The sequence below is a fragment of the Lepus europaeus genome, chromosome 20 (assembly GCF_033115175.1).
Source record: "Lepus europaeus isolate LE1 chromosome 20, mLepTim1.pri, whole genome shotgun sequence".
Classification (NCBI taxonomy): Eukaryota; Metazoa; Chordata; class Mammalia; order Lagomorpha; family Leporidae; genus Lepus; species Lepus europaeus.
This window is the reverse complement of record NC_084846.1, coordinates 64,508,634-64,522,949: the sequence shown is the minus strand read 5'-3', so window position 1 is coordinate 64,522,949 and position 14,316 is coordinate 64,508,634. Positions and strand designations below refer to the sequence as shown.

Sequence of the window (14,316 nt, the reverse complement as noted above, 5' to 3'; positions counted from 1 at the left end):
AGACACAGGGAGGTGCTGCGGCCGCTGGCTCGCTCCGCGCACGTCCACACCAACTTCCGTGTGCTCACCCTGCACCCAGCAGCTTTGCTGGGACCCCCCACCCTGCGAGCTCCAGGCAGCGCAGGGCCTGGAGGGCTCTGCAGGGGGCAGGGGGAGGGGCGCGTCCTGAGCTGGAGGACACAGGGCAGCCTTTGAGCCGCGCTGGCCCCACTGGAGGTCTTTGCTGTAAGGTAGAAAGCACACAGAGCAAGGCAGCTGTTCTGGCTTGTCATCTTTTTTTTTTTTTTTTTTTTTTAAGATTTATTTATTTATTTGAAAGTCAGAGTTACAGAGCAGGAGAGTTAGAGAGACAGAGACAGAGAGGGAGAGATCTATCTGCTCGTTCACTCCCCAATGGCTGCAACAGCCAGGGCTGGACCAGGCCAAAGCCAGGTGCCAGGAACTTAACCTGGGTCTCCCACATGAGTACAGGGGCCTAAGCACTTGGGCCATCTTCTACTGCTTTCCCAGGCCATAGCAGAGAGCTGGATTGGAAGTGGAGCAGCCAGGACTAGAACCGGCTGCCATATGGGATGCTGAAGCTATAGACCGCGGCTTTGCCTGCTATACCACAGTGCTGGCCTTGTGGCTTGACATCTTTAAAAATATTTTCCAATTTTTTTAAGTAGCATATGAATATTGATGTAGTTTTTTTTTTTTTATTATTTGAAAAGCAAAGATACAGAGAGAGAGAGACATATAGGAGAGAGAGAGAGAGAGAGAGAGAGAGTCCTCTATCTGCTGGGTCATTTCCCAAATGGCTGCAATGGCTGGGACTGGGTCAGGCCGAAGCCAGGAGCCTGGAGCTTCGTCTGGGTCTCCCACATGGGTGCAGGGGCCCAAACGCTTGGACCATCTTCCCGCTGCCTTCCCAGGTGCGTTAGCAGGGAGCTGGATCAGAAGTGGAGTGGCTGGGATTTGAATCAGCGCTCGTGTAGGGATGCTGGCCTTGAGGCTGTGGCTGACTCGCTGTGCCACAGTGCTGGCCCTGATCTAGCTCTTTCTGAGGTCGGATCTTCGAGGTCAGACTTGGTTCGGAGCCTGAGGTCTCGTGCTGGGAGTTTGTGGACAAGGTTTAAGCTGTGCCTGTCTCGGGCTCCTTTCCTTTCCAACACTTCCGTCCCACCTCGAGTGCGTGTCTGTTCTGTGTCTCTGGTGTGAGCCAGGCAGGAGGCCGGCGTCACGGGGACCCAGGGGCTTGGCGACTGTGAGGGGTAGGACGCGTGCAAGCAGCCACTGTCGCACGCACAGGAATGGGTTTGTTTTCCGCACGGTTCTTTGCTGCCCTCCTCCCTCGGAGCCCCAGCCGCCTGCATGGTCTAGATTGTCGCTGGAAGCCTGTAGCCACACCAGCTCGGGGCTGCCAGAGCGTGCGGCGGATTGCACGGTGGGAGTGGCCTGTGCCCTGCCGGCGTAACCCCTCCTCACCCGGGCCGGGGCCGTGGCCGGGGCCGTGGCGGCTCCGCTCGGCCTCAGAGACAGTTCCCGTCTGTGCGTTGAGCCGCCGTCTTCGTCATTTCTTGTCGAAGCGGAGGAATATGGCGTGATCCCGAGGAGAACGGCGTCGCTCCCGGGCTGCCGGGGCCTCCCTGGACGCGGCCGTGGCTTCTGCACAGATGGCGTCGCCTGTCGTTTCTCGGGGCGTGTCCTCTGTGCCCCCGTTCAAAAGGGCAATGCAGGACGTGTGCTGCTTCTGACTTGGCACGGAGGCTTCTCCCGTGGGTGTTCGCGACGTGTGCAGGTCTCGGGTCCACCGTGGGCCAGCCTGTTTCCCGCTGATGCTGCAGCAGGCTCGTCAGGCGGAGCGCTTGGCCGGAACAGAGGTTTATGGAGCTCACCGCTGTGGAGGCTGAGAGCAGACACGGGCCCCTGCTGGGCTCTGGGCTCTGGGCGGGGCCTTCCGGCGACAGGGCGGCATGGTGGACAGGGCGGCATAGCCGTGGGTGCACGTGACCGGAGAGGTCGCCTGGCCTGGCAGGAAGCAGGAGGCTGGGGCAGGGCGGGGCTGGGCTTTGACTTGCCATCCTCCTCCCCACACAGCCCAGCCAGTCACAGGCTCTGCGCTGCCAGCCTGGTGGACGCCTGCCCATTGACTGTCTCCCGGGGTGCCCTGGCCCCACGGCTTCGCCCCTCATTAGCAGCACTGGCACAATCAGGCAGCCTCAGGCCAGGCCCAATTAGATGATTGGAGTTGACCCTTCGGGCTGCTGATCCCTGCTGGGGGCGAGGGTCAGCCTGGGGCCTGGCACAGTGTCCCCCTAGGTGGGCTCTGCCCTGGGGAATGACCGCGTGGCTCCCACATGTTGGGAGAGAATCCCCGACCCAGTCCATATCAGAAGCCCGCGGCAGACCACGGGCTGAACCGTCCGGGCTGTGTCCGCGTATTGGACTTTCCGTGGTGGCCGGGTCCCAGTTCTCTCCCATAGTCGTGCGGTTGGCACGGCAACACGCGAGGGGGCCCTCCACCCCCACGCCCGCTCCACGAGCCCCAGGCGCCTCCAGCTCGGGTTTGCAGGCTCGGTGCTTTAGTTCAGGACGCCAGGCATGGCAGAGACGCTGTCAGCCGCTGACCGTTGTCCACGCCGGGTGACCCCCACCTTGCTGTTTGCTTGGTATTCCCAGGAGGAAACCCATGTCACCCTTCCTGACCCAGGTCTCCCTGTTTCCGCTCTCCGCGCTGTCGCGAACCTGTGCACCTGCGGCGTCTTTCCCTCCGGCCACCTGTGCCCTGGCTGTGCAGCATTTCCTTTGTGAATCTTCAGCAGCGGAACCACTGGGTGACTTCCGGCACTTTTGATCCTCGTGAAAGTGACTGCCGAATTGTCAGCAGAATTAGGTTAAGTTAGAAGAAATGAAAATGATCATGTTTGGGATAAAGGCTTCTTTTGTTTGTATTTTTAAAAAATATTTTATTTGTGTATTTATTGGAAAAGCAGAGACAGATAGGTTATCCATCTGCTCGTTCACTCCCCAGTTGGCTGCAACAGCCAGGGCTGGACCAGGCCAAAGCCAGGAGTCAGGAGCTCATCTTGGTCTCCCACACCGGGTGCAGGGGCCCGAGCACTTGGGCCGTCCTCCACTGCTTTCCCAGGCCATTAACAGGGAGCTGGGTCAGAAGCAGAGCAGCTGGGACCAGAACCGGTGCTCATACGGGATGCTGGCTTTGCCAGCGGTAGCTTCCCCCGGCTACACCACAACGCCAGCTCCTAGAAGCTTTTTCTTTTTGAATTTTGCTTAGTGGGCAACGCTGTTGTAATAATCACAGCAGTGAAACACCAGCTTCTGTTTCATGAGAGCAGAAGTAAATGTGATTGAAGCAAAGTGTCGCAGACGAGACCCCCTGTTAAGAGCTGAGAAGTGCAGTCCCTGGGTGCCAGTCACCAGGGGATTGGTGACTCATTCCACTCCCTTGTTCGGGACAAGCCCGTGGGTGGCCGCGAACCTTGGCCTTGGAGGCTGTCGGCCTCGTGGGCGAGCCCAGCCTGTGCTGTCCATCCCTGCCCTCCCGTCCTGCCCTCACTCTCGTCACGCCAACGAAGGGAGCAGCTGGCCTTCCTGGTGCACTCAGCATGTACCCTGCAGCCTGTTTGCTTCCCTGGCCATCACCGTGCCCACGGAGGCGGAAATTTCCGAATCCTCACGATGGGAAACTTCCGAACACAGCCGTGAAATGGGCCCAGGCCTGCCGAGAGAAAGGGCAGCCGAGCGGCTTGTTCCTGCCCGTGTGCCCCCCGAGGTCCCTCTGGGATCCCCCCTCATACGGCTCCAGGTGGGGCTGTGCTCCAGTGCACCTGCCGACAGGTGCGGAGCCTGCTCGCGTGCTGCCCCTGCTGCGGCTCTGAGCCCTGACCGCTCTCTCAGCACCTACAGAGATGGCGTGGAGCGTGGCGATGCTTCGTGTCCCTGTGTAGTGGAAGTCGCAGGCCACTGCAGGTGGAATGGAGGTGCCTGCTGCTCACCCTGGCTGGGAGATGGCGGGGTGCCTAGCAGGGAGAGCCGTTCTAAGCCTGCGTGCTGTTGCCGTAGCAGAATGCCTAAGACTGTGTCACTTTCAAAGGTGCTTTGGGCTCAGTTCTGGAGGCTGGGAGCCCAGGACGTGGTACCGGCATCTGCTCCGCTTCTCCCCAGGGGCTTTGTGTGGCCTGAGCTCATGGCAGAGAGAGGAAGACGGGCGGGCCTGTGAGAGGGAAAGCAGGAGAGGCAGGCAGGGGCCCGGCCTCGCTGTCAGAGCGACGGCCCTCCTGGTGGCCAGCCCTGGCCCACGGGAGCCACACTCGCCCACTGGTGCACGCCGCCCGCTGGCAGCCAGCTCACAGTGGGCTTTGTGAATGTGGCAGCACCGCTCCCCGGGAGGCAGCCCCTCGGCCGTGGGGCACCCATCACCCGTGTCTGCAAGCCACATCGTGCACGCCCAGCGTCCCCTGCGGGCTCCCTCCTGTGTGGCAGGGACGCTGGCTGAGAGGGAGAGCGTTATCTACGTAAACCCAAGAGATGGCCACGGAGCAGCCCCGGGGCTTCGCGGCAACCCTGAGCCCGCCCCAGCCCCTCGGCCTCTCAAGGCTTTCTGGAAGATTCCCTCCTGCGAACTGCAGGCCGGGCAGCGCACCTGCCCCTCGCCCCCACGATTCCTGAAGGCCTCAGGGCCTCTGCCTGTGACTGTCGTTGGGCTTTTGTGCTAACGGACCCGCCAGAGAAGGTGCCACAAGCCCCACCCGGGACACCCGGTTTAACACTGAAGCGGGCGGAGAGGTCCTCCCACCTCGGAAGGCCAGGGCCGAGCCAGGCTGGGCACCGGCTCCTGTTCCCATCTCCTCTCTACTCACTGCCTTGGTGCTGGGGCAAGTGTGTCCTGGGTCCTTTCCTCCCCAAACCTTCAGGGTCGGGGACCGGGGGACATTCGCCTTTAAATGGACCTGCACAGGTGCCCAGGCGAGTCGTTCATCAGCCCTACATGTGCTGTGGGCGTGGCTTGTGCGTGCACCTGGCCTGCGTGGCCCCCACGTGGGGCTCACAGTGGCCCCCTTGCTGTCTTGCAGCCTGCAACGTGTGGTACCTGAACTCCGTGGAGATGGAGTCCCTCACGGGCCACCAGGCCGTGCAGAAGGCCCTGAATCTCACCCTGCTGCAGGAGCCGCCGCCCGTGTCCACGGTCGTGCACTTCAAGGTGTCAGCCCAGGGCATCACCCTGACGGACAACCAGCGGAAGTGAGTGAGGGCGGGGCTTCTTCCCAGGGCGTGTCACCGCGGAATCCCTACTGTCCCTGGTGCCATCAGGGACCCAGCCCCATCTCAGCCCTTAAATAGGCCCAGGAATGACAGGTGCACGCTAGCTAGTTTGTCCTGACGGCTTTATCTTAGGAACCAGTGAAATATCTCCTCCCCTCAAACAAACCTTTGATGCTTGCTCTCTTTCACACATACACACACACACACAGACATGCACACATGTACACATACACACAAACACATACACACTGCAGGTGTAACATGTATACACAGCAGGTGTAACACACGTACACACACAATGTACACACACAGAGACACACATACAAACACATACACACAAATACATGGACACATACAATGTACACACACAGCAGGTGTAACACATGTACACACAATGTACACACATAGCAGGTATAACACACATACAATGTGCACAGAGAGACACATACACACACGTATACATACACACAAACACATACACACAATGTATACACATACTGCAGGTGTATCACATGTACACATACAGTGTACACACACAAACACACGTACACACACAATGTGCACACACAGCAGATATAACATGTACACACACAATGCACACACAGAGAAACGTACACATACACACGTACACACAATGTACACTGCAGGTGTAACACACGTACACAATGTACATACCCAGAGACACACACATACACACAAATACACGTACACATACACACAATGTACATACATAGCAGGTGTAACACATACACACACAGTGTACACAGAGACACAAACACATACAGACAGTGTATACACACACACTGCAGGTGTAACATGGACATACAGCAGGTGTAACACACACACAAACACATACAATGTACACACACTGCAGGTGTAACACAATACACATACAGTGTACACACATGGAGACACAGACATACATACACACAAACACGTACACACACAATGTACACTGCAGGTATAACACATGTACACATACGCAGAGTACACACAGAGAGACACACACACACAATGTACACACACACACTGCAGGTGTACAAATCTGACTCATTTCTTCAGAAACACTCTGAGACTGACCAGCATGTGCAGGTCTTTGTGTCGGTGCCATTGCTTTGCATCTGGGGGTCATCTGGGGGGAGGACGTGACCTCGGTACGCGTTATTTCCTTTGTCCAAGTGGCTCTCAGAGGACTGCGGTGTGCGCCAGGGGCCTGGGACAGCCGCTGGCTGAGGCCTGTGTGGTGTGGATGTGACATCACGGGCTGCTCCCCCCACTTGCCCTCTGCAGCGCCATCGGGTAGACACAGCCAGCAGCTGGCCGTGCCGCGAGCCGGGGGGGTCCATGCAGAATCTTGTCCTGGGATGACGGGAGATTGGACAGGTTTTGCCCCTGACCCTTCAGCCGCCAATCAAAGGAGCCTCAAAAGGACGTGGGCTCTGCTGCTCAGATCCAAGTTCCACGTTGGGTCCCACCGCTGGCGGCAGGGTGACCCTGGGCAGGGCGCCTTTGTCCCAGACCCTCACCAGGATCCCTGCCTCGGAGCTGGGGGCTGCACAGGTGCCCTGAGTAGGGCTGCCCTCAGCCCCCGACCTGAGCCTCCACTGCTCAGATCCATACCTCCAAGGGCTCTCCCAGGAGCCAGGGCAAAAATACAGATTATGAAAACTCTGTGCATGGAGCTTGCGGTATTTGGCACCCGGACAAGCCGGCCTTTTAGTGCCGTGTCCCACCGCCTTGCTGAGGTCCTCACATCTGGGCCCTGTCCCAGGAGAGGAGCCGGCCGGTCTCATGAGCCCCTTTTACCATGGGGGAAACCAACACAGGGGCGATCAGCCAGGTCCCCACGGTCTCTGGGCCGGGAGGGTCCACGTCGGCTCTGCCCCTCCGGGACCCCCGGCCCAGCCCTGCTGGGGTCCCGGCCGCGGCCTCAGGCGCCCTTCCTGTCCCACAGGCTCTTCTTCCGGCGCCACTACCCCGTGAACAGCGTCATCTTCTGCGCCCTGGACCCGCAGGACCGGAAGTAAGGCAGGGGCGTCCTGGGGTCTGTGGCCGCGCTCCTGCCCGGGTGTCGTTCTGTAAGCTGACGTGACTCTGTCTTTAACTTGCCAGGTGGATCAAGGACAGCCCCACCTCCTCCAAGTGAGTGCCCGGCCTGCCCGAGGCCCCTCCCGAGGAAGCTGCTCCACGCCGCTGCGTGCGCCCAGGCCCCGTGGGCAGGAGGAGGGGACGCCGCCCTCGCCTTCCACTCCAGGGCTTTCCTAGGCTGGGGTTTCTGCTCGGTGCTGGGCCTCCACACTCCCGGACACGGCCCCCTCTGCCCGGCAGGGGCTTGGGCTTCTCCATGCCATGGGCCCCATCCCTGCAGGGCCGCTGGGCTGAGGGACCACGCCTGTTGTGTTTCCCAGGAAGATGGACAAGGCTGGCCTGGGCTGTGGGCATGGCTGTGTGCAGTGGAGGGCTTGGACAGCCTGTAATGATGGCAGCTCAGGGCTTTCACCAGGGTCCTGAGCCGTGCCCGCGTGTAGCCACACACACACCCCATGTGTAACCACACACGCACCCCACGTGTAACCACACACACATCCTGCGTGTAACCACACACGTGTGGGGTAACCACATGCATACCCTGTGTGTAACCACACATGCACGCCACGTGTAGTCACACGCACCCTTTGTGTTTCCCTCTGGGGGCTGTGCGTGTGGAGTCAGCATCTCCCAGAGGCCCCCGGGCCCCCCCAGGGGGGCTTCACCTGCTCCTCGGGATCTGAGGGTCCTGGCCCTGCTCGCGTGTAACTGAGGGCAGCCACATCCCGTCAGCGTCCCCACTTCCTCACCTGCAGGGCAGCACTGAGGCTTAGCTGCAGGTCCGGTGCCTGGACACGTACCTGCCCGGTGCTTGGCAGGTGTAGACTTGCCATTCTCCCCGTGCTGCCTGTGGTCGCGGGAAGCAGAAGCCTGGGCCCCTGTGCGCGGTGGACGCCTGGGGCCCCATGCACAGTGGACACTTGGGGCCTGTGCGCGGGGGACACCTGGGGCCTATGCGCAGTGGATGCTTGGGGCCCCATGCGTAGTGGACACCTGGGCCCCCATGCACAGTGGACGCCTGGGGCCTGTGCGTGGGGGACACCTGGGGCCCCGTGCGCAGTGGACTCCTGGGGCCTGTGCGCAGTGAACGCCTGGGGCCCCGTGCACGGTGGATGCCTGGGGCCTGTGCGTAGTGGACACCTGGGCCCCCGTGCGCAGTGGACGCCTGGGGCCCCGTGCACGGTGGATGCCTGGGGCCTGTGCGTAGTGGACACCTGGGCCCCTGTGCGCGGTGGACACCTGGGGCCCCTTGCGCGGTGGACGCCCTGACCTGGAGCTTCTTTTTGCAGAGTCTTTGGATTCGTGGCCCGGAAGCAGGGCAGCGCCACGGACAACGTGTGCCACCTGTTTGCAGAGCACGACCCCGAGCAGCCGGCCAGCGCCATTGTCAACTTTGTGTCCAAGGTCATGATCGGCTCTCCAAAGAAGCCCTGAGTCCCTCATAGCCCAGACCTGGGGGCAGCAGTGGGACGCGAGGCGTGGCCCCACTTTGTCCCGGACTGATCATCCTGACATTCCAGCTCCGTGGACCCGAGCACAGACGTCCCCTAGAGCAGCCTTCCCCGAGTCTCCTCTCGGCCAATACTTCCTGGCAAGCAAGTGCTTCTGGGTGGCCGGAGCCACTCAGCGTCCACGTGGAAGAAGGACTTGGGAGCAGACAGCACAGAGGCGTGGCAGCCCCGAGTTCCAGGCACCCAGGCCTGTGGGGCGAAGAGCATGGCAGCCGCCCACGCGGTAGGTGCCGAGTGACCGCAAGGCCCGGCTTTGGGCAGGCACGCCCTCGTCCTGCAGCACCCGCGCCTCCAACTCCCTCGCCATGATCTGTGCCAGAAATGCTTATGCGACTGACCGGGGCACGCAGGTTTGATGAAGGTTTGTGCAGGTCGCCCCTTCCGGGGCATGGCGGGGACCCGCACGAGGGGACGGCGTCCTGGGCTGTGGGGCCCCTGGCGTCTGGAGGACAGTGTGGTGTCAGAGTCTGCCCCCGCCATCCTGTGTGGGAGCCGGGCCAGAGAGTCCAGGGGGACCCGCACGAGGGAGGACAAGAAGAAGGAAATGAGATCGCCACTTCGGTATAATTTATATTCTGCTTATGCCAAATTATTTATGCTGACGGTTGCCATGGCTATGCTGTACCAGTGTCAAATGCTGCAGCCCGCCCACTGTGACTAGAGGACGCGCCGTGTGCACCTGCTCCGCACGTGGGTGTACGGTGGACTCGGCCAGGCTGTAAAATCCGCCTCACCAGCAATGCCACCAGAACCTGGCTCTGCCTCCAGCCCCCACCCCGCCTCTACCGGCTGACTTCATGGTGGGGGTGGGCCGTGGGGGCCGCCCCTGGGCCTCACTCAGCATCACCTGATGCACCCTTGGCCCCTGTCGGATCTCGCGAGGCTGTTTCTCGTTGCGCCCGTGGCTTCCTGGCGGGTCCTATGTGCTTCTGCCGAGATTGAGGGAGGAGGAGGAGGAGGAGGGGGAGGAAGGGCAGGAACTGAGAGCGTACAGGCCGTCAGCAGAAGCGACCGAGCCAGTGCGTCACTTCCTGCCCAGACGTGTGACCCAGTGCCGGGCTTTTCTCGCCTCCCTCTGTGGTCCAAGGCTGGGGAAGAGCGAGAGGTGGAGCTGGGCCGTGGAAGCCACACCTAAGCCTCCCCCGCCCCGTGCCGACAGGCTCACCGCGCTGGGAACACGCAGGCCCCACCGTGCCCGGGACCGGGCGGTTTGGAAATGGGCTTTGTGGATTTCCTGCTTTGGCGTGAGGGGCAGGGGAAGAGGCAGGGAGGAGCAGAACTGGATCCAACCCAGTCACGGTGGGTGTTGTCCGTGTGTGTGTGCACATGTGTGTGCACAGTGTGCGAGAGGGCAGGTGGGCCGTTCTGCTTCGATGCACCAAACGCAAGTGCCTCATTTCTGTGCCAAATGTTTGCCTTGGTCTTTGCGGACCTCCTTCCCCGACACGGCTGGCGAGGCCGTCCGAGTGCAGAGCCTCCGCAGGCCCTGGTGCCTTCGCAGCCGCGGCCGGCGTTTCCGTTTCGCCCTCTGCAGGCATCCAGCCAAGGGGAGCCGAGGCCCGGGCAGCCCCCGGTGCCCCGCCTGAGCTGGTCAGTGTCCACATTTGTTGCAGAGGCTGCAGGCCAGGCCCCTTCCGCCTGCCGAGAGCGGAGAGGGCAAGTCCCAGATCCGAGCAGGACAGGTGTGGTGAGGAGCCCGCGGGCGTCCCTGCTGGTGGCGCCTCCGCCACGCCCTTGGGAGCGCAGGCTTCTACGCTGACGAGAGCTGTCAGTGTTCACATCTGACGGCTCCCCCCTGCGGAGCACGCGGGAGCTTCCAGGGTTTCTGGGGGCTGGTACGCGTGTGTCTCGTGTGTACCGCCCAGAACAAGGCGAGGCCGCTCATCGACTGCACCGTGTTCTCGGGGACACAGGAGAGGGACGTCCCCCAGCGTTGGCCTCTGCGGCTCCCGATGGGCCGAGCGTGGGGTCCTGGGGAGGACCTGCGGTGGATTCGCAGGGCTCGTGCCCGATCCGCGGCGGCCAGGGGCCCGTGAGCCCACTCACTACAGTGTGTGCGCCTCCAGTGCTGCGCTGTCCCGCGGTGAAGTCACCCTGCACGTATCCTCAGTGTCAGAGACCTCGTACGTCTCGTCCGCCTTACCCGCTCGCGCGTATTTTTACCTTTCTGATCCTGTAAAGAATATATCCAGTATGTAAATGAATGTGCTATAACGCCGTTGTATAGTCACCTCTGCGCCTTAAACACCATCTCCAGGCAGAGTGGAATAAACGATGGACTTGGTATGCCTCGCTGAGAAGGGCTTGCTTCCCAGCGTGCGTGTTGTGTATGTGCGTTGTGTGTCTGTGTGTGCGGTGTGTGTGCGTGTACACCTGTGCACTCATGTGTGGATGCGGGTCTCTGCGTGCCAGTGTGTGTGAGGGAATGCACACGTATGTGTGTCTGGGCATGCATCCGTGTGTGTTCTGTGTGTGGACCAGGGGGTGCAGTTCCTGCGTGGGGACCAGGGGGTGCAGTTCATGTGTGTGGATCGGGGGATGCAGTTCCTGCGTGTGGACCAGGGGGTGCAGTTCTAAACTCACATACGTTTGGCCCTCAGGAATGTATTCGAGGATTACTTCCCTGAGATCTTTGAAAACATTAAATTCAAAGATTCTAAAAAGCTAATTGCCATGCATGGTGTTGACATGGGGTTTTAAGGGTTGCTATAAATACCCTCCCCCCACACGCACGTGCACACACGCACACATGCACCAGGCCTAGCATCTGAGCACTGGAAGTCTGGCGGAGTCACGCACCCTCACCCCACACAGGGTGGGTGCCCCCTCCCGCCTCTCCCATCCCCCGGCCAAGGCCTCTGCCTCTCCTGGGGAGCGCCCCTGGTGCTGGCTTTCTGCTTCTGGGGACTAACCGTCTCCCTTCTTGTCAGGTGGCAGAACCTGGGGGCACCTGCTAACGCAGCTCCCAGTGAGAAGCAGTGCGCTGGGCCAGCGTCCACTGTAGCTGGAGAGCGTCCAGCCAGCTGCCGCACGTGGTCAGCTCTGGATGCCTGCCCACGCGTGTCCCCTGTGTGTGACATGGGCCCCTCGGCCTGCCCTGCCTGTGCCTCTGCCGTGATGTTGCTGTGTCGTCCAGAGGTTTGTGTGGCCCCCAGGGGGCTGGGGTGAGCTGCCCAGAGCAGGCGCCTGTGAGCCAATCTCCGAGGAAGAATCCGAGTTTTCCAGGTGGACCTGGGGCCTGGGGCGGTGCTGGGAGGGAATTTCCAGCACGCAGTCGGTCACATGCTGAGCTGTGGGATGGGTGAAGAAGAAAAACTGAACCACAAATGGCCCTTAAGTTCCCGAGAAGACAGGCCTGGCTGGGGACAGCTGATGGTCGCCAACCCCGTGCTTCCCCCGGGCCGGCGAGTGCAGTGCTAGGAAGCTGCTCCCCAGCTGTGGGCCTGAGCCCCGTCTGTAGGTCAGCACCTGCAGGGGACAGGGTGGGGTGCGGGGCGCCCAGAGGCACCAGACAGCTCCCATCGAGCCAGCACTGAACGAGCCGCCAGTGCGACCGTAGCCCAGGCAGCAGGCCAGGACCTGCTCGTGACTGCCTGCGCCGGTACAGATCTCAGCAGGACCCGAGTCCGCCAGCATAACAGAGCATCAGGACCTCAGTCGCTCAAGCATCTGGGACACAACAGAAAGTTGTCACACTGACAACCGAGATACTTGGTTTTTTATTTTTATTTATTTGAAAGAGTTAGGTAGAGACAGAGAGGTCTCCCAACTGTTGGTTCACTCTCCAGATGGCCACAACGGCCAGAGCTGGGGTGATCCGAAGCCAGGAGCTTCTTCCAGGTCTCCCATGTGGATGCAGGGGCCCCAAGCACTTGGGCTATCTTCTACTGCTTTCCCAGGCCAGAGCAGAGAGATGGATCGGAAGTGGAGCAGCTGGGACTAGAACCAGCGCCCATATGGGATGCCGGCGCTTCAGACCAGGGCATTAACTCGCTGTGCCACAGTGCTGGCCCCAGAACCAAGACATTTGTAGCAGATGAGGAAGGCTGTCCGGGCGAGCAGGATACGGGGAGTCGCCCAGGCAGGAGTTTGATCAGCTGTCACAGAAATGCTCCACGGCCAAGAAGAAATTCTGAGAAAAATTAGAAAGAAAAACCACAGCAAAAATACAAACCACCAAGCAGCAGCCACTGAAAATCAGACGTAACAGAAACGAAAACTAAGAAGGAAGAGGAATGGGCACCGGAGGGTTCGGCAGCGGAGTGGAGAGGCGTCGCCAGAGTCAGAGCAAACGGACCTAACCTGGGCCGTGGCCGCCAACGGAGGGGCGGCGTGTGTGTCACGCAGTGTCAGGAGGGGACAGACACCAACGAGCACGTGAAGACATGAGGGCTGCAAGTTCCCCGACGAACCGCACACCCAGAGCTCAAACAGCAACAGCGAAACCCACGCTAAGAAAGACGGTGACGTAACTCCCGCAGACTGAAGACGGGGTCCCGAAGGCTGGCGAAAGCGGTGTGGAAGCGCTCACCAGGGCAGCACGTTCCCTGTTACAGCTGGCGGCCACGGGGAACTCAGCGTTTCTGCAGGCCACGGGGAAGTGCCACAACATTTCTCCAGGCCACGGGGAAGTGCCACACAACATTTCTCCAGGCCACAGGGAAGTGCCACACAGCATTTCTCCAGGCCACGGGGAAGTGCCACAGCGTTTCTCCAAGCCACGGGGAAGTGACTCAGCGTTTCCCCAGGCCACGGGGAAGTGCCACACAACATTTCTCCAGGCCACGGGGAAGTGCCACACAACATTTCTCCAGGCCACGGGGAAGTGCCACAGCGTTTCTGCAGGCCACGGGGAAGTGCCACACAACATTTCTCCAGGCCACGGGGAAGTGCCACAGCGTTTCCCCAGGCCACAGGGAAGTGCCACACAACATTTCTCCAGGCCACGGGGAAGTGCCACAGCGTTTCTCCAGGCCACGGGGAAGTGCCACCGCATTTCTCCAGGCCACGGGGAAGTGCCACGGTGTTTCTCCAGGCCACGGGGAAGTGCCACCGCGTTTCTCCAGGCCACGGGGAAGTGACTCAGCGTTTCTCCAGGCCACGGGGAAGTGCCACAGCGTTTCTCCAGGCCACGGGGAAGTGACTCAGCGTTTCTCCAGGCCACGGGGAAGTGCCACACAACATTTCACCAGGCCATGGGGAAGTGCCACGGTGTTTCTCCAGGCCACGGGGAAGTGCCACCGCATTTCTCCAGGCCACGGGGAAGTGCCACCGCGTTTCTCCAGGCCACGGGGAAGTGACCCAGTGCTTTCCAGGGGCTGAAAGAAGAGGACGTCGGCCGTGACTCCCATTTGCAGTGAGGGCGCCGCTCAGGAATGGGGAATTGGGACAACCTCGGGTGGGGAACGGAGAGAACTGGTGGCCTGCAAGCCTGCGTTTAAAGACTGGCGCA

At 60.8% G+C, this 14,316-nt stretch overlaps 1 protein-coding gene across 4 annotated transcripts in view; it reads left to right on the top strand.

Moving 5' to 3' along the window:
• TNS3 (tensin 3) overlaps positions 1-11,150 on the top strand; it is a 188,121-nt gene extending 176,971 nt beyond the window's left edge. For all 4 annotated transcript variants that reach the window (XM_062178939.1, XM_062178940.1, XM_062178938.1 and 1 more), the window contains 4 exons: positions 5,076-5,244; positions 7,220-7,288; positions 7,378-7,407; positions 8,643-11,150. In XM_062178939.1, the coding sequence (XP_062034923.1) occupies positions 5,076-5,244; positions 7,220-7,288; positions 7,378-7,407; positions 8,643-8,787 (413 nt within the window). In that variant the 3' untranslated portion in view covers positions 8,788-11,150. The remainder of the gene's footprint in view (positions 1-5,075; positions 5,245-7,219; positions 7,289-7,377; positions 7,408-8,642) is intronic.
• Positions 11,151-14,316: the final 3,166 nt, after the last annotated feature.